Here is a 21,354-nt window from a genome sequence, read left to right as displayed (position 1 = left end):
TATGCTCTTGCTTCCTCCCACATCGCAAAGGCAGGCAGGCTGGTAGATTAGCTGGCCCTTGTAAATTGTTCTGGTACGTACATGGTGAATGGCAGAATCTTAGAGAGGGTGTGAGAAGAATAAAATGGAATTAGTATTAGATTCATGTAAATGGGCGCTTGATGCTTGGCACTGACTTGATGGTCTGAATGGCCTGTTACATGCCATTATAATTCTAAAAGTACTGACTAATCTTTCTGTTTGTATCTCTCTCTCCCCCTCCCCCTCCCCCACCCCCTCTCTCTCGCCCCCACTCTCACCCTCACCCTCCCCCTCCCCTGCCCTGTCTCTGTCTCTCACTCTAGGTTGCAGATGATAACATAATTGCTAGAAACACACTGACTGGTATTCCCAAGCAGACACCGGGCAGTAATGGAGATATCATCATCAGGACCAGTAAGCTAGTGATTCCCATCACCTGTGAGTTCCCCCGCCAATACATGGTGTCTGAAGGATATGTCCCCAACCCTGCAAACTCCCTGCTGCAGATCGTGGGTCGAAATCATGGGCTCTTCCCCTTCGCTCTGGAGATCTTTAAATCCAAGGACTTTGATGAGATCTATAAAGACACCCCACCAGTTCTCAAACTCCGAGACTCCCTGTACTTTGGGATTGAACCTCTCATGCACGTGGATGGCCTTGAAGCTCTGGTGGAGAACTGCTTTGCTACTCCCTCTCCCAACAGTGATGATATTATGAGGTACTACCTCATAAAGGATGGGTAAGTACCAAGCTGGACACTGTGCCATGATTTTAAATTTTGTTTTGTGGATTGTGTATAACATTGGCAAGGTCAGTATTTTAATTCATTATCCATCCCCAAACTTCCCCTGTAAAGCCATTTCAGCGAGCTGTTCAATGTGAGATCATATACAGTCCAGACAAGGTTAGTTAGGATGGCAAACTTTCTTCATAGAGTACTAGAGCATGGGAACAGGCTTTCTGCCCATCTGCTCATCGCCAAACTCTTATTCTCCCTCACCTGGACCGTAGCTCTCCATACTCCTCCTATCCATATACTTATCCAAACTTCTCTTAAATTTTGAAATCTAACTTACACCCACTGCTTCCACTGGCAGCTCATTCCACACTCTCAGCATCCTCTGAATGAAGACTTAAGTGAAAAAAGACTGCTTACATTTACCCTGTCTAAACCCCTCATAATTTTGTATACTTCTGTCAAAATTCCCTTCATTCTCCTAACTCCAGGGAATAAAGTCCTCATCTATTCAACTTTTCCCTATAACTCAGGTTCTCAAGTCCTGGCAAAATGCTTGCAAATTTTCTCTGCACTCTTTCAATCTTATTGATATCTTTTCTGCACACCATACTCCAAATTAGAACTCATCAATATGTTATACAACTTCATAATAATATCCAAACTCCTAAATCAAATAATTTGATTTATGAAGGAGTCATTGAGAGAAACAGGCCTTTCAGCCCATCGAGTTCATGCCAAACAACAAGCACCCATTTTACTTTAATCCTACCCTAACCCAATTTATTATACCAAGATTCCCATCGTCTCCACCCCACCTAAATCCTACCCCTCTACCCCACCTAGATCCTACCTCTCATCTATACACTAGGGGCAATTTTCAGTGGCCAATCAACAATTCATGCAACCACAAGAAAACATTCAAGCTCCACATAAGACAGCAGCAGAAGCCAAGATTAAACCTGGGTTGTGGAGCTGTGAGACAGAAAATACTCTTAGCAGGTTAGATACCATCTGTGGAAAGAGAAAGATAATATTTCAGCTGAATATGTTGTGTATTTAATATTTGAGTAATATTGTATATATATTGTTTGAATAAACATTATTGTGCATGTAATTCATTATGGGTTATATGTGTGAAGTACATGAATGGCGTACGTTATCACTCCACCAAGTCATAAGTGCATGTCTCACTTAAAGTAAAAATGATACTAAGATACATTACTCCCTGCCCTTTGTTCTTATTTCGATTAAATTTAATATTTTGGAGTTACAAAACATGACAGTAGTGGCGAGGAAGTTTTAAAGATGACTACATACCTGTTGAAGTGCTGTGAGATATTTGAATTATAAAAAATGCTGCAAAAACCATCTGAGTTTTTGCTTAGAGGCAGTGCAACACATTATTTTCTTCAAGGGGGAGAAAATTGGTCGAGTTAAAACAAAGGCAGCAAAGGGACGAATTCATGGGTTCATAAACAGTAAGTACTGAGTGATAATAATGAGAAATTTTTAAAATTCAGAAATGGCTGGCTTCATTCGAATGATAGATGCATTCAACTGCACAAGAGATAAGTGGAATATGTATATTGAGCGAATTAAGCAGTACTCTAAAGTAGGTAAAGTAGCCAATGAAAAGCAGATGCCAATTTTGCTGATTGCATTGGATTTAAAGGCTAGTTTGCTTGGAAGTTTGACTGCTCCAATGAAATCAGCTGTAGTGAGCTTTGCTGATATCATGAAAGTAATACAGGAACATTTGGAACCAAAACCATTGTTGATTGCAGAACACTTTAGGTTTCATAAACGGAGTCAAAAGGAAGGGCAGTCCATTTCAGTACTTGGCTGAACAGAAGAGATTGTCGAAACATTGTTAGTTCAATAATGGGCCTAATGATGCTCTGAGAAATCACTTAGTTTGTGAAATCTTACAAGAAAGCATTCCAAAAATAGTTCCTAACTGAAGCACAACTTACGTTTAAAAGATCAGTTGAAATAGCTGTGTCAATGGAAGCAGCAGAAAGAGACACAACTGAGTTGCAGTCAGGAGTGAAAGTGAGCATCAACAGAATTGCAACATCTAAACATAAACCAGCTGGGATGAATCGATTATGTTACAGTTGTGGCAGGGGCTCTCATACACCAGACCAATGCCAATTTAAAGGCCAAATTTGCAGAAAGTGCAACAAAGATTGGCTGAGACAACTACATCTTGATTGGAGATCCATTCACCATTTGCATGCCACATCCCCTACAACAGAGTCAACTGAAAGCAACTTAAGAAAGATACCCGATGATGCCACAGTAGTATTCAAATATGGCATTGGAAAGCTCATAAATATCAAGGGTAAAATAGTGTTAAATGAAAATGCCACACCCAAGTTTTACAAAGCCTGTCTGGTTCCTTATATCGCCCGTGATAAAGCAGCCTGTGAGCTAGATTGCATGGAGACTGAAGGAATTCTTTCCGAGGTTGAGTGGAGCCCATAGGCAATGCCAGTGATCCCAGAAGCCAAGAAGAATGGGTCTGTCAGGATTTGTGGTGATTTTAAGGTCACCATCAACCCAGTACTGAAAGTAGATCAATACCCTCTGCCCAGGATAGAGGATATCTTTGCAAACCTTTCTGGAGGGAAACACTTCAGCAAAGCGGACTTAGCTGAGGCCTACTTACAGATGGAGATGGAAGAAGAGTCCAAAGTGTTTCTCACCATAAGCAATCACAAAAAGTTTTATTGCTACAATAGGCTTATTTTTGGAGTAGCATCTGCACCCTGGTCCATAGAAAGCTATGGATCAGGTACTGCAAGGCTGTCCAGGCACTCATTGTTACCTGGAAGACATCATTGTCACCAGTAAGGATGACAAGGAGCATCACCAAAATCTCAAATCAGTGTTACAAAGATTAGAAGATTATGGACTCAGTCCACACAGAAGTGTGTGAATTCTTTAAACCACGCATCACTTACTGTGGTCATATCATCGAACACAAGAATTACTTCAGTGTGCTGAGAAAATTCAAGCAATGGTGGATACCTCAAGGCCATAGGCAGACATCCCACCCTGCAAAAACTCATTTCAGGGAGGTAGCACCATCAATTTGCGGGAGACTTCCTGGACAGGTGGAATGTCTGCAATAGAGCAACTCCTTAGCAGCTGGCCAGCTAGTTTAAATAACGTTAGCTATGCTGATGAACGAATGACACCTGTTAAACTCACCTCAACATGTCTTTTACAGTCTTAACCCACCATGGGCAATAGAAAAGTCATTGTTGCAAACAGTGCAGCGAGCAACACTGTCATTATTTTGACCCCTATTAGGCAGGGGTTCACTTTAGTGTAGTCTGGAGTGACGTACGTTTTATATTTTTTTGGAACACTCTGCAATGGCTCTCTCTCTCTCCCTCTCTCGCTCGCTCTCGCGCACGCGCTCTCTCTCCTGGTCGCTCTCTCTTGCCTTTCTCTCGCTTGCTCTCAAAAAAATTGATTTCCATGATATTGTATGTAATTTGCGGGCATCAGAGAGCCACTATTAAAATGCGGGAGACTCCCGGAAGTTCCGGGAGAGGTGGGATGTCTGCCATAGGGCATCACAGTTCGGTCCTTTTTAGGATCCTTCAATTACTACAACAGGTTCCTGCCAAACTTGCTTACTGTGCTCCATCCCTTGAACTCATTACTACAGACTGAGAAGAAATGGTAGTGGACAAAGCAGTGTGAGCTGGCTTTTCAAAAGGTAAAGGAAATGATGATCTCAGTCACTGTACCTGCACAATATTATTCACATCATCAAGTGAAACTCACCACGCAGTGTTCCGGGATACCAACACATCCAGAAGAAAGAACGGTTTCCTCCAGTCCCAGAGTCAGCTGCTACACCCACCATGGAGACGGCACCAGAACCTGAGATTGTTTCACAGCCAGAAGTCTCACCTCCATGCAGGGCGATGCCCCTCGTCAGGAAAGATGTTATCCCACATGGTCAGAAATCCTCCATAGCAATTCAATCTGAATGGGGCAATTTAAAATTTGCTATATATATATGTGTATATATATGTGTGTGTGTATATGTATATATATATATATATATATATGTATGTGTGTGTGTGTGTGTATATATATATATATATAGAGAGAGAGAGAGAGAGAGAGAGAGATGGATGCATTCTATATTGGGTTAGAGTTTATAGCTAAGTAGGGATGAATGTTTCGGTAATATTAGAGTAACGTTGTAAATATATTGTTTGATTAAACATTCTTTGTTGTTTAAGTAATTCATTATGGGTTCCATGTATGAAGTATGTGAATGGCATAAGTCATCACACCACCACGTCATAAACCATAAGACAAAGGAGCAGAAGTCGGCCATTCGGCCCATCGAGATGCGTGCCTTGCTTAAAGTAAAAACGAAACTAAGATACATCATTTCTGGCTCTGTGTTCTTATTTCAATTGAATTTAATGTTTTGGAGTTGCAAAATGTAACAGGATACCCTTTCAGCGAAGTTCTGATGAACATTCTTCATGACTCTGTTTCTCTTCCCACAGATGCTGCCTGACCTGCTGAGTGCTTTCAGCATTTTTGGTTTTTGTTTCAGATTTCTAACAGCTTTTTAAAAAAAAATGATTTCACAAATAATGTTGGATTTGGAGTTGAGGAAACTAAGGAAAAAAGAACTTGTCTGTAAAAACTCAAAAGCTGGAGAAGAATCTGTGGTGGTGCAGGTGGATGTTAATCAACAATGACACAAACCAAGTTAGAAGATTATTTTTCCAAGCTTTTATGATGTCTGAACCATTCATTTCATTGGATCAGCAGCTGGGTGGTGTGCTTAAAATCGGTGCCAGCTAAAAAGGATGCTTCTTTTGGTAAAACTTGATATCTGATAACAGAATTGTCTAAAATGTGACCACTTTCTTTCATTCTCTTCATTGGCCTGTTCTCTTGGATGAACAGAGCAATGCACTTCATTTCTGATAAATAATTATTTTTGATAGGTATTTTACTATCCCCAACACAAATGCTACAACTATTCTGTGTATGCATAAAATATCACCTCTGTGAACACTCGTGGCCACTTTATTAGCTACCGGAGTGGAACCCAGTGTGGTTTTCTACTGCTGTAGCCCTTCCACTTCAAGGTTTGATGTGTTGCACATTCTGAGGTCATCTTCTGCACGCCACTGTTGTTAACGTGTGGTTATTTGAGTTATTTCTCAGTAACAAAGTGTTTTCACCAACAGAACTCTCTGCTCACTGGATGTTTTTTTTTTAAGTTTATCACAGCATTCTCAGTGAACTCCAGGGACTGATGGACATGAAAATCACAGGAAATCAGTAGTTCTGAGATACTCAAACCACCCCGTCTGGCACCAACAATCATTCCATGGTCAAAATCACTTGTTTCACATTTCTTCCCCCATTCTGATGTTTGGTCTGAACAACAAATGAACTTCTTGACCATGTCTGCGTGCTTTTATGCATTGAATTGCTGCCATATGATTGGCTGATTAAATATTTGCATTAATAAGCATTTGTACAGTTGTACCTATAAAAGGGGACACCAAGTATATTTTCCCACTGAAGTCCATTCTAACCCAGCTTGACATTCTATAGGTTATACACCATCTGTTAAGATAACACCTCTGCAACCAACTTAGCAGTGGGGATTGTGAGTCTGACTAACACTTAAAAAGAGTTGTTCTTTATTCTGATACACTGGGTCCAAATAGTTACCTTATTTTTGTTTTCACAGCTGCATCAATGATGATACTGTCAAGCAAGAGACAGCCAAAGACCATCTTGCAAAACATTTCTACGTCCCTGTCTTTAAGTTTGTGGGAAGAGATAATAAGGTAAGAATTTCCCCCCAGGAAGTGCAAAGGTTCAAGATGCAACACATTTGGTCAGATAGATATTACACCGTCTATTCAGTCAAAGCATGTGGACACTCTGATACTCACCAATCATTGCTGGAAAGTGTAGAGACTGCGACTGTTTACTGCCTTCAAGTAAGAGGTAATATACTGTAGTTTGACTAACAGCTTTCGTTTCAGAACTGCAGCTGGGATTATGTGAATTGTGATTTAGATTGTGATAGGATTTAGATTGCATTCGGAGTCTGTTCCAAGTTGTGGACAGAGCTTGGCACATCACGGAAACCAGCCTCCCCCTCGTGGAGCCTTGTTGATACATCTTGCTGTCTTAGTAAAGCAGCCTAAATTATCAAAGAGCCCACCCATAATAGTCATTCAGAGGATAGAAAAAGCCTGTAAACTCATATCACCAGGCTCAGAGGCAACTCTTGTTCTGATGTTATAAGTCTATTGAATGTATGATTGACCTCAGAATCTACCTCATCCGTGGCCTTGCACTTTATTATCTGCCTGAACTGCACTTTCTCTGTAACTGTGACACTTTATTCTGCATTTTGTTATTTTTCCCCCTTGTACAACCTCAAAGCACTGATGTTATGAAATCATCTTTATGCATAGCATGCAAAACAAAGCTTTCCACTGTAACTTGGTGCATGTGACAATAATAAAACAATTTACCAATTCTGTTTCTGTCTGGAGCTATGACATGGATCCATGGATTGTGCCTTTAGTTGGTTCAGCTCTGACACTTACTTCAAGGGGGGGACACATGGCCAGAGTTTTCTTGGCCAAGTTACATTATTACCCTTCAACCATCAGGCTCCTGAACCAGTGTAGACATCTTCACTCACCACAACACTGAACAGTTTCCACATCTATGAACTCAATTTCAAGACTCTACAAGTCAATCTTTTTCTTTCTCTTTTTCTTCTTTTCTTACTTCTTTCTTTCTCTCTCTCTTTCTCTCTGACTTCTCTCTCCTTTTCTGTTTTTCTCTCTTTCTCTCTCTCTGTTTCTGTCTCTCCTTCTCTCTGTTTCACTCAATGTCTCTCTCGCTCTTTCTCTCTGTCTCTCTCTCCCTCTCCCTTCCTCTCTCCCCTTCCTCTCTCCCCTTCCTCGCTCCCCCTTCCTCGCTCCCCTTCCTCTCTCCCCTTCCTCTCTCTCCTTCCTCTCTCCCCCTTCCTCTCTCCCCCTTCCTCTCTCCCCCTTCCTCTCTCCCCCTTCCTCGCTCCCCTTCCTCGCTCCCCTTCCTCGCTCCCCTTCCTCGCTCCCCTTCCTCGCTCCCCTTCCTCTCTCCCCTTCCTCTCTCCCCTTCCTCGCTCCCCCTTCTCCTCTCCCCTTCCCCGCTCCCCTTCCTGTCTCCCCTTCCTCTCTCCCCTTCCTCTCTCCCCCTTCCCCCTCCCCCTTCCTCTTTCCCTCTCTTTCTTTTTTTCTCTCTCTATTTATCTATTATATTTAGTTATACAATGAATTATTTGTTTTGATTTGCATTTGCTCAGTTTACCTTTTGTACGTTGGTTATTTGTCAGTCTTTGTATGTAGTTTTTCATTGATTCTATTGTATTTTTTTGTTCTGGTGTGAATGGCTCCAAGAAAATGAATCCCAGGGTAGTATATGGTGACATACTTGCCCTTCGATAATAAATATACTTTGAACTTTGATCCTAATTGTTGATAATTAGATTAGTCCTCAGAAAATTTATTGTTTTTCCTGAAGGTGTTATGGGCAATTCTGGCACCACCCTTTAGGAAAATGTTGAGTGTTTAACCAAAGATAAAAAGAGATTTATTCAAATGATGCCAGATATGAAGCAGTCATGAAGAGGTGTGTAGATAGACTACAGATGTTTACCTCAGAACAGAGGAGGTTAGAAACAACTTGTGAGAGAGGATCAAATTATGATGAAATTAACAGGAGAGAAACTCAATAGAATAGGGGGGTGGTGACTGCTTCCATGAGCAAGAGAGTTGGCAGCCAATGAACACAGATTCAAGCAGCAATGTAGAAAAACATTAACTGTGATTAAGAATACACTCGCTGACAGCAGAGTGAAGGCAGATGTAGTAACAGCTCTCAAAAGGGTCTTGGATGAAGACTACAGGGAGGAAGGATTAATTCGATAACATTCCCAAAGGTATATAGAACACGACAGCACAGTACAGGCCCTTTGGCCTACAATGTTATGCCAACCTTTTAACCCACTCTAAGATCAACCTAACCCTTCTCTCACTCATTGGCCTCCATTCTACAATGCGCCTAATATATCTGTTTCTACCAGCGCCCCTGGCAGGGCATTCCACGTGCTCACCACTCTTTGTGTGGGGGGAAAAATCCTTCCTCCAATCGCCTTAAAATGAAGCCCCTTTGTATTGGCCATTTCCACCTTTGGAAAAAGTCTTTGGCTGTCCACTTGATGGGTTGAGTGGCCATTGTCACACCTCTGTACTCCATGATCTTGGGAAGTTAGGGACCCAATTTAATTTTTCCAGTCAGCGGCCTCGCTGATCAATGATTTCTGTTAACCTGTCAAGTTCTCCTGAGATGCACTGATGGTGCACTGACTATTGTTATCCTCCCTCTGTAGAAAGTGTACCTGCACTGCCGGGTTCTGGTGTGCGGGGTGCAGGATGCCAAGTCACGGTGCTCCCAGGGCTGCCGCAAGCGGATGCGTAGATCTATAGGGATGGACGATTCCGGTCACCTGAGCGATCATCTCCTCAGTGGAGGTCCAATAGTGATTGACGCAGAGTAACGAAGCTTACAGTATCCAGAATGTTCCACCGAACAGCTTTAAATTTGTGCATTAACACACAAGTAGCAAAAACATATCATTGCTTTCGCTCGTTAACTATATCTAGTTTGATTTCTGATTAACAAACTAAAATAATATAGTGATAGAAGACTAACTGAGTGGCTTGCATGATAACGTAATCCATTTGGAATACAATATCTTAATGATAGACCTCCATAATTATTGTATTTTAATAAAGATGCTCATTACTTTAATCTGTTTGTCTCACGTGATCTATTTGGAACGAAATTTGTTGTTGCAGTACTGTCGAAAGTTAGACTCTCATCACCCTGCTGCAGAAAGTTTTGACTGGCCACTCTTTCCAAACTGTTTCCTTTAAACCAGTTTTCTTTCCTGTCCCCTTACAGTCGTCACCCAGAAACAAGGCTTATTGATTAATTTGTACCTAGAAGATCCCCTGTAATGGCTTCCGTTCCTTCCCCTGCACCACTGGATCTTGGAGGAATGTAGGGAGATGATGGATGGTGCCTTCTTGGGGAAGTGTCACCTGTAGGTACTACTGGTGGCGGGCAAGGATGTTCCTGTGATATATTGAGCTGAGCCCACTACTCTGCAACTTCTTGCATTCCTGCACATTCAAATTGCTGTACCAGACAATGATGCAACCAGTCAGGATACTAATAACAGTAGATCTGTAGAATTTTGTTAAGAGTGTTCAATAAGCCCCAGAATCTATGGGGGAATTGGTGGGAATGTGGGAAAAACAAAATGGGATGAGTATTAGTGTGAATGGGTGCTTGATGGTCAGTAAGGATTTAATTTGCCAATTTCTGTGCTGTTCAAATCCTTGACTCTATACCATCACCTCTGTCCCCCTCTTATAACACATTTCCATGCAACCGTTCAGCAACGAGATCCGAATGGACAGCATGATAGTGTGGCAGTTAGTGCATCGCTTTACAGTGCCAGCGATCGCCACTTGCAGTTCAATTCCTGCCACTGCCTGTAAGGAGTTTGTACGTGACTGAGTGAGTTTCCTTCAGGTGACTTTTCAAACAAGGGCCTCTTATATAGCTTAGAGTTAGGATATTAATCCCTATTACCTCCACATTTAAAATAACTACTTCCCCTCCATAACACCATCATTTTTTCTTTTACATGTAATAATTAACATCACCCTGCTCCAATCCTTTCACCAAGGTCAACACTCACCCTATAGTATTGAACACAGGAATGGTTTCATATATCTATTAACCAATGATTCATTGGTGGACAGGACTCGGCCACGTTAGTTTGGAGGATATTTTTATTTGTGTATCACACCGTGATTTTTTGGTTCTGGTCTTGTGATTTATGCACGGCATAATTGTGCTAGAACAATGACACATGGTCAATGGGATCGACAGGCACAGATACACTTACACAAACACAGGTAGTCAATGGGCAGTTTGGTATGTGTCATAGCACGCCAGCTCTAAGATCAGGGTTCAATTCCTGCCACTGTGGGGGTTTGTATGTTCTCCTTATGACTGCATGGATTTCCTCTGGGTGCTCTGGTTTCCTCCCACATTCCAAAGACATATGTGTTAGGGTTAGTGAGCTGTGCCAGTTAGAATGGTTGTGACCAATGTATGGTGACCTTTGGGCTTCCAGCACAATTTTCACTGATTTGATTTGATGCAATCGATGCATTTCATTGCAGGCGTGAAAAATAAAGCAAATCTTTATAGATCAGCAGTCACAAATACAATTGCACAGTTACAAAGCAACACACACAAAATGCTGGAGGAACTCAATGTGCCAGGCAGTATCGATGGAAAAAAGTGAACAGTCGATGTGTCAGGCCGAAACTCTTCATCAGGACTGGAAAGGAAGGAGGAAGGGGTCAGAGGGAGAAGGTGGGGGAGGGGAGGAGGAAGTACAAGGTTGCAGGTGATAGGTGAAACTGGAAGAGGGGCAGGGTGAGGTAAAGAGCTTGGAAGTTGATTGTTGAATGAGATAAAGGGCTGGAGGAGGGGGAGTCTGATAGGAGATGATAGAAGACCATGAAAGTAAGGGAAGTGGGAGGAGCACCAGAGGGAGGTGATGGGCAGGTAAGGTGAGAGAGGGGAATGGAAATGCGGAATGGTGAAGGACAGAGGGGTGGGGGGGGAGGTAATTACCGGAAGCTCGAGAAATCAATGTTCATGCCATCAGGTTGGAGGCTACCAGGATGGAATATAAGGTTTCGGCCCAAAACGTTGACTGTACTTTTTTCCATAGATGCTGCCTGGCCTGTTGAGTTCCTCCAGCATTTTGTGTGTGTTGCTCAGATTTCCAGCATCTGCGGATTTTCTTTTGTTTGTGTTTGGAATATAAGGTGTTGCCCTTTCAACCTGAGTGGGCCTTACCGCGACAGTAGAAGAGGCCATAGACTGATATGTCAGAATGGTAATGGGAAGTAGAATTGAAATGGGTGGTCACTGGGAGATCCCGTTTTTTTTTTGTGGTGGACAGAGAGAAGGTGCTAGATGAAGCAATCTCCCAATCTACGTCAGGTCTCACTGAAATACAGGAGGCCAGACCGGGAACACCGGATAGAGTAGATGACCCCAACGGACTCACAATGAAGTGTCGCTCACGTGGAAGGATTGTTTGGAGCTCTGAATGGTAGTGAGGGAGGAGGTGTAGGGGCAGACGTGGCATTTCTTCTGCCTGCAAGGATACGTGCCAGGAGGGAGATCGGTGGGAAGGGGCAAAAGGACAAGGGTGTCGTGTAGGGAGCGATCCCTACAGAAAGTGGAAAGTGGTGGGGAGGGAAAGAAGTACTTGAAAGTGTGATCCTATTTTTTATCCTTTTTTTCAATCTTTAAGATAATGTCTTTTTTGAGACATTGTAAGTGTTGTTACTTCAATGTACTCATGTTATTTTTCCTGTATAATATAACAATAAAAAGATTTGAAAAGAAAGAAAGTGTGATCCTATTGGAGATGGCGGAAATTACGGAGAACTATGTACTGGATGCGGAGGCTTGTGGGGTGGTAGGTGAGAACAAGAAGAACCCTATCCCTGGTGTTTCTACGAGAGGATGGGGTGAGGGCAGACGTGCGCGAAGCGGAAGAGAGGTGGGTGAGGGCAGCATTGTTACAAATAGTGTTGTTACACAGTTATGAGTAAACTTAGACACATACAGATGCACAAGCACAAACTCACTCCTAACACCAATGCTCAGTTGATGTGGACTAGAGAATTGTAGAATGCAGTGACAGAGAATGTTTTCAGTGTTTTATAAGTGTCCCACTTCATATTTATTCCTGTCACACCACACAGCAATCACGTTTTCAAAGACTTACTCAGAAAAAAACACATTGATCCAATTTTGTTCCTTCTTAACATAAACGATTTTCCCTGCTGTTCAATAATTAAAATGCAGCTACTTCTGTGCTACAAAACCAAATGGAACACTTCCCATGCGAGGGAGAGAGCAGCTGAAATGGAAGAGCAAATGAGGGTAACCAGGCAACTGTGCACTCAGTGGGGAAGATGTCTGGTGTTGCACACTGTCTGGGGAACCTGTGGCAGGAAAAGTTGCTTTTGGTATCTTCATGTGGCAGATGGCATGTGATGTACCCCACGCTAGCTCCGCGGAGACTGGAGAGCGGAGAGGCTGGGTTTGTTTTCCCTGGAGTGGAGGAGGTTAAGTTGAGACATGACTGAGGTATATAAAATTATGAGGGGTATAGTTAGGGTCAACTGCAAGAAACTATTCCCCATGTTAGAGGTAGTTACAGCTGAAGAACATAGATTTAGTATAAGAGTGGATCAGAAGGGCATCTTTTTTCTCAAAGAGTGGTGAGCAGCTGGAACTAAGTGACTGGCAGAAGACAGTTACTATGAGAGCTACTACAGGCATTGAAGTAGAGTCTAGTCAGGCACTTGATTTTCCTGGATGTTTAAGGCCATGGACAGGAGATAGGATTAATATGGACAGATGCCCTCTGGTCAGCATGGATGTACTGGGCTGAATGGCCTGCTTCCACACTCTTTGTCCTTATGACTCTATCAACTGGGGCGCACAAGACCAGGTTACTGCAACCAGCCCAAAAACAGTAAGAATTCTACCTTCTACTGTGTACTTTTCAGTGTCTAATGTGTGTTGTGGATTGATTCCAATGTTAGAGGTCTACGGGACCACACTTTGCTGTAAGACAGCTGTTGATGGTAAACAGAAAAAGGGGCAAGTTCTTTCCAGGATACATATGGACCACGAGGAATCCAAAAACCCAGGGAAGTCTGAAAGCTTCTGTCTTGGTTGAAGTGTTGATGTTGTCCTCTGTCGGCTGCTTAGAGCTGCTGTGTGAATAATCCATGTACCTAACTCTCCTGTGCGACTCAATAATAACTACGTGGTTTATAGTCTAGTATTGGCATATTTGGGTTGATTATACGAATTCAACTTCTAGATCTGCCTCAGTTCATCTCTTTATTTTCCTTTAAGATGGACCCAAAATCCCTACTCTTTGGCCAAGCTTCAGTTCACCTCCTCACGATGCTTGGTGTCACACTGCGTCTAATTCTGATCCTGTGTTGGGGTGTCTTAACTTATTAAAGGGCACCATATGTGTGGGTTGTTCTTATAAGAAGGCTACAATTTTATAAAGAATAGGACGGGTGATTACACAGCATTTTTGAATAACTCCCTGCCCTGTGTGGTGGGTGAGTGTTGACTTGTACCCACGTTCCTCATATACTAAGACCCATCCTCAACCTTATCATTAGACTGACAGCTGCTTCTTGGTAGTATCCTTGAGACGTGGGTGAACACCCACTGTGCAGTAGAAACTATGACCAGGGAACACCCATTCTCTAACCTAAAGATGTTGCTTGACATAGAAACACACAAAATAATATTTGGAAGGGGAAGAATATTTTGGTAGTAAAGATCCTTTGTCAGTCATAAGAAGCACCCAAACCTGTTCCAAAATACTTTGGCAAAACATATAAATAGCTCCCATAAATTGATATGAAATTATTCTAAATTATTTAGTCATCAAAGATGTGGTGGGTCATAAACCATGTTCTGTATCATTTCATGAAAAGACCAAGAAATAAATAAGTCACCAGGTAGTTCTGGTGTGGCACATACAGGTGCCAATAGGGATATTTGCTGCTTATTGCACATGGAAAGTCACGTGCTGCATATAGTCACAGAGGGGAGAGCCACATTGCACATACAAATGCAGGCATGTCCGGTATTGCAGCTATCATCTTCAAAGCTCATCTCTTTCCTCCTCAGCGCACGTACATGCTGACCTCTGACTGTTCATGAAAGGCCTGCATCCCAGGGTCCAGACCGCATTGAACATTGTGTCTGCTACTGTTTCACAGGCTAGAAAGAAAGAAAGACCTTAGATTTATACCACATCCTTCTTATCCCTTTGAGCTATCCCAAATTTTTCACTGCCGAAGATGTACCCTTGAAGTGAAGTCACAGCTTACAGATAGGAATACTGGCAGGCTAGTTTTCCACGAGATCCCATAAAAAGAAATTGATATTGACAAATAACTGGGGTTTATTGAAAGATGTTGGTTAAGGTGTAAATATTGGCCAGAGCTTTATGTCACAGTGGCACAGCTGGAAGAAAAGCTGTCTTACAAATGCCAGAGACCTGAGTTCAGTCCTAACCTCGAATGTTGTCTGTGTGGAGTTTGCATGCTCCCTGTGACTGCATGGGTTGCTCTAGGTGCCCCAACTTCCTCCCACATCCCAAAAACGAGCATGTTGGTAGGTTAACTGGCCACTGTAAATTGCCCTCTGTGCAGGTGAGTGGTAGAATCTGGGCAGAGCTGATGAGAACGTAGGAGGAATTTAAAAAATGGGATTGATGCAGGACTAATGTAAATGACTGGTTGATCGTTGGCATAGACTTGATGGGCTGAAGAGCCTGTTCTGTGCTGTACCTCCCTATGACTCTTTAACACACTGCATTACACAGTATAATGGGTTTATTTCTGATGCTCCTGGGTTAAACATCAAATCCAAAAGATAGAGCATCAATCCCTTGAAATCTCACTTTAGATTTTTGTGCTCAGTTCTCTGGCATGAGACATGGTTCATGGTCAACCCACTAGGAAGTTAGTAAATTATCCAGATTCACAGAATAAATACATATGATGGAATTCTGCAATAGAAAGAGAAGTCCATTAAATTTTCCAAATGCCTTTTGGATTCATTGTGCATTTCTGGTATTTTTCTAGAGTTCCAGTGAACAAGCCAGCTCTATCCTTTCATCTCTAATATTTTCTCAGGGAAGATTTATGTCTCAAATGTCCAAAGTGTTTTCAGCTAATACATTTTCAGTTAAAATACTTACTTTCAACCTTTGACACAAAGCCCAAACTTTTCTTGAGGTCAGAGCAAATTCCATAGAGGCACCATCGGAACTTGGCATCACACCGATATTTGTTGGCCCCACAAGTGTCATAACAAAGATCGAGCTGATTGCAACACTTGGTCATGGCTGGGATTCCCAAATCAAGCTGAAAGCAAAAGGAAAACATTTAGAGAGGCAACCTTTGAGACTGGAACCAAATTTTATTCAGTTTCCTGTAAAATGTAGCATTCATGAAATCACTTGGATCTTGGTAATGAAATATTAGTGGACACTATCACAAGAGTGTATCATTTCAGGAACAGTTATTACCCTACAACAATCGTGCTCCTGAACTAGCGTGGATAACTTCACTCACCAGAACTCTGAATTGATTCTACAACCTACAGACTCACTTTCAAGGACTCTTCTACAACTCATTTTCTCAATATTAATATTTTTGTGTGCACAGTTTGTCTTAATTTGCACATTCGATATTTGCCAGTCTTTGTTTTTGGTGTTTTCTTTGTTTATATTATTTATGTAGAATGCTTCATAAATTATATTGTTTTTTTATCCAGCTAGCTTCCTCAACCACCCCCCCCCCCGCCACATTTATATTCTGGTAACTTCCCCCTTCCTTTTTAGTCCCGAAGAAGAGTCTAGGCTCGAAACGTCGACTATCTATTCATTTCCACAGATGCTGCCAGACCTGCTGAGTTCCTCCAGCATTTTGTGTGTGTTGTCCTGTAAATGTCCGCAAGAAAATGAATCTCCAGGTACTATATGGTGACATATACATATTTTGATAATAAATTTACTTAGAACTTTGTTGGTCACGTGTTCCATTTTAAAGATGGATTTTTAATTGGGAAAATAATTTACTGCATGTGCCTGTGGTACTTCTCACATCTTAGAAAAGAAACAATTTGTACTTTCATTCAGCTGTGACGAACAAGCCTTCGACATCTTCTCCCAGCTGATACTCCCAGTATTATTGTGTCGGTCTCTCTCAGTCTCCACCCTATCACAGGCATTCCTGTTTGTTCAGTTCTCCCTTCTCCACAATTTAAAACATGCTTAACTTATGATTTTCCTACTTTGAAACCTTAACTCTGCTTCTCTCTCCATGGATACAGCCTGACCCACTGAGTATTTCCAGCGTTCCCTCATTTTATACAGATCTTTTCAGAAAACCCCGCAGAGACCTACAGCTGACACAAGAGATTCTGCAGATGCTGAATACCTTGAGCAAAACACACACATAATGCTGGAAAATTTCAGCAAGTCGGGCAGTATCTATGGAGGGAAATGAACCATCGAAGTTGCGGGCGGAGACCCTCTATAAGGAATGGAAAGGAAGGGGGCATGGGTGTATCTACAGCTGACAATGCATTTTTAAAGTGTGGCTGCAACGAGGAAACAGAGCCAGTTTCCTGCAGTAAATTTCCACCAACATAATGCAATGATGAATGAATAGGAACAGTATGGTAGCTTAATGCTTTACAGTGCCAGTGATAGGGGCTCAATTCCTGTCACTCTCTGTGAGGAGTTTGTATGTTCTCCCCCAGACTGCATGGGTTTCCTCTGGGTGCTCTGGTTTCCAACAGGTTAGGGTTAGTCAGTTACAGGAATACCATGTTGGTGCCAGAATCATGACAACACTGGCGGGCTGCCCCCAGCAGATCCTCAGATTGTGTTGGTCGTTGCCATGAACAACACAGTTCACTGTATGTTTCAATGCCTTGATGTACATGTGACAAATGAAACTTGTCTTTAACAACACACACAAAATGCTGGAGGATCTCAGCAGGTCGGGCAGCATCTATGGAAAAGAGTAAACAGTTGATGTGTAAGGGTCTTGCCCTAAAGCATTGACAGTTTACTCTTTTCCATGGATGCTGCCTGGCCTGCTGAGTTCCTCCAGCATTTTGTGTGTGTTGCTTTGGATTTCCAGCATCTGCAGATCTTCTCTTGTTTGAAGCTTATCTTTAGTCTGTTCAAGTGTTGTTTTCTGGGGGGTAATTATTGCATGAGGCTTCAGCCAGAACACACACCCTTCTTTAAAATAGTGCCACCTTATCAAGTCAGGCAGCATCTATGGAGAGGAATAAACAGCTGATGTTTCGATCTGAGACCTGATGAAGAGTTCAACATGTCAACTATTTATTGCCCTCCATAGATGCTGCCGAACCTGCAGAGTTCTTCCAGCATTTTGTGTGCGTTGCTCAAAATTTCCAGCATTTGGAGAATCTCTTGTGTCTATGTTCTGCCATCTTGTATATGATCACCTGAGTGAGCAAAGTTCTTCACAACCCATCAAAAGGTCGAATGAGCCAATTCGATGAGACTATAGCCTCAGTGCTGCTCAGGAGGTGGTCAGTTTATGTTTCTACACTCAGGAGTGAGATGTGAATCCACAGCCTTTTGACTCATTGGCGTTGAGGTGCCACATTGAATTAAGCAGCATTTCAGAGTTACGAACAGTTATTTCAAGAAGATGAATAAAAAATGAAAGTTGTGTTTTCAGTACATACTGTGTCTGGTACCTTGAGTCCGAGAAAACTCGAGCTGCAACCGTTTGGCTCAGGTGTTTTATAGTCTGGTCTTGGTAGAGGTGCCTTACCTGGGTAGAGAGAGCAGTATGAATTATTCCGGTTATACATCAAAATAATCTTTCTAGGTTTGTAGCTCAATCCTAAAATCCCAGAAACTCTCAAAGAATATTTTTCCTTCTACTTAACTCCTTAACTCCGAATGGAGTCATCGGGATGCCGTCATGACGGTATCTTTTTTAGCAGACTTTCTTATTTTTACGAGGCCAAGTCGCTAGCTCGACGCTCAACCCAGCACAGATGGAAAATGTGCAAGGGAGCCGGCTGGATTCGAACTTGGGAGCCTTCGCTCCAAAGTCCAGTGCTGATGCCACTATGCCACCAGCCAGCTTATAACAGCTTGTAGGTACAGAAAATGCTGGAGGATCTCAGCAGGCCAGGCAGCATCTATGGAAAAGAGTATAGTCGACGTTTCGGGCTGAGACCCTTCATCATGACAAGTCTGCTAACTGACGCTGCCTGACCTGCTGAGTTCCTCCTGCGTTTTGTACATATTGTGTTGGATTTCCAGCATCCGCTTTTTTAGGAATAACCCTATGCAAGATCCCTTGTATCAAACAGAATCTGATACTAAGAAATGTTGGGGCCAAATGTTGGAGTGTGTGGTTCTGCTCAAATCAATAGGCTTCTTCATGAAGGAGTAATAGAGGAGAAGTTTTGGGAAGAGATTTCAGAGCTTAAGGTCTTGCAGCTCAAAGCATGGCCCTCATTGGGAAGAGAGTAAAACGAGTAATATTTCGGGATTACTCCAGGTAGAAATCTCAGAGAGTTGAGTGTTGTGGAGATGGGAGAAGCTGAGTGATTTTTTTAAAAGAATCTTTTCTTTTACTTTATTCATGATTTTGTGATGCAGTTAGAGCAGTTTCAGATGATCACTTTAAACAGAGGTGCATAAGAACTTCTTGCAGAGGGAGTTGAATCTCAGGAACAGATATTCAAAGAGGAGGTAATTAAATTTGGTAAGGTCAGAGAATTGAGGCCTGTGGAGGAGTTGAGGCCAGTATAGATCAGCCATGATAATTTTGAATGGGGAAGGCGGACAGCCTTGAGGGACCTGGTGGCCACCTCATGCTGTTTTTTGTCATCTTGTAAATGTCAGAAGCCCGTACACAGCACAGTTGCTACTAACCACAATTTTAGACAACGGTCTCTAAAAGTTAAACAAATCTTCCTGCTGCACAGACTATGAACTGATACATACACACACACACACACACACATAAAACAAACACACATCCACAGATAAGGTCCTCTTTTGAAGGAAGCCTTGGGGTTGAGGACGACTTGCTTCCAACTCAGTTTTACAGTGACCGATGACTTGAATGCAGAATTCACAGTCTACGCCACAAGCGGGCCAGGAGGTGTGAGACAGAGACCGTGGCTGTGTTACTTAATCAGCTTCCCTTTTCTCACGCATCACCGAAGTGCCTACACATTCAAACTTGCAACGTAAGCGATAGAAACACACGTAACTGATAGATCCATACTCTGTGAACTCACAGGCCTTCCTGCAGTCTCTATCTGCTTCAGTAGGACACTCGTCTAGTGGTCTTCTCAAACCACATTTTGTGGATGATTTGTAACATTCTCCAACTTAGTTTTTTTAACTCATCCCACCCAATCATTCACTCCACCCTTTAACCCAACTGAAAGCCTTCTGAGGACGGTAAATGATTAATCAAACAATCACAGTAAACAAAAAGAAATCCCAAACCATAGCATGTGTGTAGAGGCCACACGGGGGTGGGGGGGGGGGGTTGCCATCTACTATTATATAACTTCTCTGCAAACGAGTCGGTTCTGAATCTGTGCAAGTGATTTTGTGGCCCTCTTGGGTTAATGGCTACTTTGCTTTTGTTTCTGTACTGTCTCACTTATCCCTGTCAGGTGGAACTCCTCCCCTGACCCCAGCTGTTTATTCTGGCTTCTACCCCGTTCCTTTCCAGTCCTGCTGAAGGGTCTTGGCCCAATACATTGATTGTTTATTCCTCTCCCCTCCAGATGCTGCCCGACTTACTAAGATCCTACAGCATTTTATGCATTTTGCTCAGGATTTCCAGCCTCTCACATCTGTACTGTGTTTAATGTGAGTACATTTCCATTCACTGTTTTGTTTCCTGTTCTATTTGCTTTGAAATCCCCTTTCGCCCCCTCCTCACTCTTTCTCCCCAGTTCCACACTTACCATATCGGCACTTGTACTGACACACTCCATTTCTGCCGCCTAGGAGCTCTAGGAATGAGTCAAAGTATCCGTTGACAGTCTCGAAGCCATCTCGGATGGATCCAATGCCCCAGTCTGAACTGGTGGTTGAATTGTCCTGGGCCACGGTCATGGTCTTATTTTCTTCCTCAGAGCGTGCCACAGTGAGGGCCAGCCACAGGACGATTACCACCCCTCCTCTCATGGTTACTGGAGACCTTTGAGGTGAGAAGCATGCAAAGCCACGATCGGCAAATTATGTTCAACACCAAAGCACACGCTCCTTTCCAATCTCTCTCTGAGCTGGACTTTTAACCTTCATCTTCTTATCTGGAATGAGCTCACTGCTACAATGGTCTAAAGGTCAGACTGAGTATAAGTTTGGCAGGAGTTCGGTCTCAATTCAGACACCTTGATTTGTTCAGAGTTATCTGTGCACTTTAAACATAGGCAAGACCCTATCTCATAAAGTCCTCAAATGAGTAAATATTAATTACTTTGACGCTGACACGTTGCAATGTGACACAAAGTTTCTTCACAATTCCAAAGTATCAAGACCAGTTGCCTGTAAGTTCGTGCTTGGATCAGTTCACAGTACACCGGCAGCTGCACTTCTGAGATTTGGCTCCACTGACATCAGATAAAATTAATTTTGGGATGACACGGTGATTGACCCACTGGTGAACCTCTAGCCCGGTGGATCTGCATAGGGTGGAGATGGAGAGGATGTTTCCGATAGTGAGGGAGTCTAGGACCAGAGGGTACAGCATCAGAGTAGAAGGATGCCTCTTTAGAACAGC

General features: G+C 42.6%; 2 protein-coding genes across 4 annotated transcripts in view; one reads left to right on the top strand and one right to left on the bottom strand.

Moving 5' to 3' along the window:
- Positions 1 to 12,486, top strand: part of oit3 (oncoprotein induced transcript 3) — a 32,058-nt gene extending 19,572 nt beyond the window's left edge. For both annotated transcript variants that reach the window (XM_063070557.1, XM_063070558.1), the window contains exons 7-9: positions 345 to 760; positions 6,513 to 6,612; positions 9,219 to 12,486. In XM_063070557.1, the coding sequence (XP_062926627.1) occupies positions 345 to 760; positions 6,513 to 6,612; positions 9,219 to 9,386 (684 nt within the window). In that variant the 3' untranslated portion in view covers positions 9,387 to 12,486. The remainder of the gene's footprint in view (positions 1 to 344; positions 761 to 6,512; positions 6,613 to 9,218) is intronic.
- A 155-nt stretch (positions 12,487 to 12,641) lies between these two features.
- On the bottom strand, positions 12,642 to 20,891 carry pla2g12b (phospholipase A2, group XIIB). Of its 2 annotated transcripts, none has more exons than XM_063070565.1 (4): positions 20,537 to 20,891; positions 18,287 to 18,363; positions 15,741 to 15,906; positions 12,642 to 14,755 (listed from the first exon to the last, which is right to left on the bottom strand). In XM_063070565.1, the coding sequence occupies exons 1-4, from the start codon at positions 20,757 to 20,759 to the stop codon at positions 14,637 to 14,639; spliced, it is 585 nt and encodes a 194-aa protein (XP_062926635.1). In that variant the 5' UTR covers positions 20,760 to 20,891; the 3' UTR covers positions 12,642 to 14,636. The 2 variants fall into 2 exon arrangements, with proteins under 2 accessions (XP_062926635.1, XP_062926634.1); XM_063070564.1 differs by having other exon boundaries at positions 18,275 to 18,363; positions 20,537 to 20,888.
- Positions 20,892 to 21,354: the final 463 nt, after the last annotated feature.

This window comes from Mobula hypostoma, chromosome 18, assembly GCF_963921235.1.
Source record: "Mobula hypostoma chromosome 18, sMobHyp1.1, whole genome shotgun sequence".
NCBI classification, from domain to species: Eukaryota; Metazoa; Chordata; class Chondrichthyes; order Myliobatiformes; family Myliobatidae; genus Mobula; species Mobula hypostoma.
Note: the sequence above shows the minus strand (reverse complement) of the source record. Positions and strands in the feature narration are given on the sequence as shown.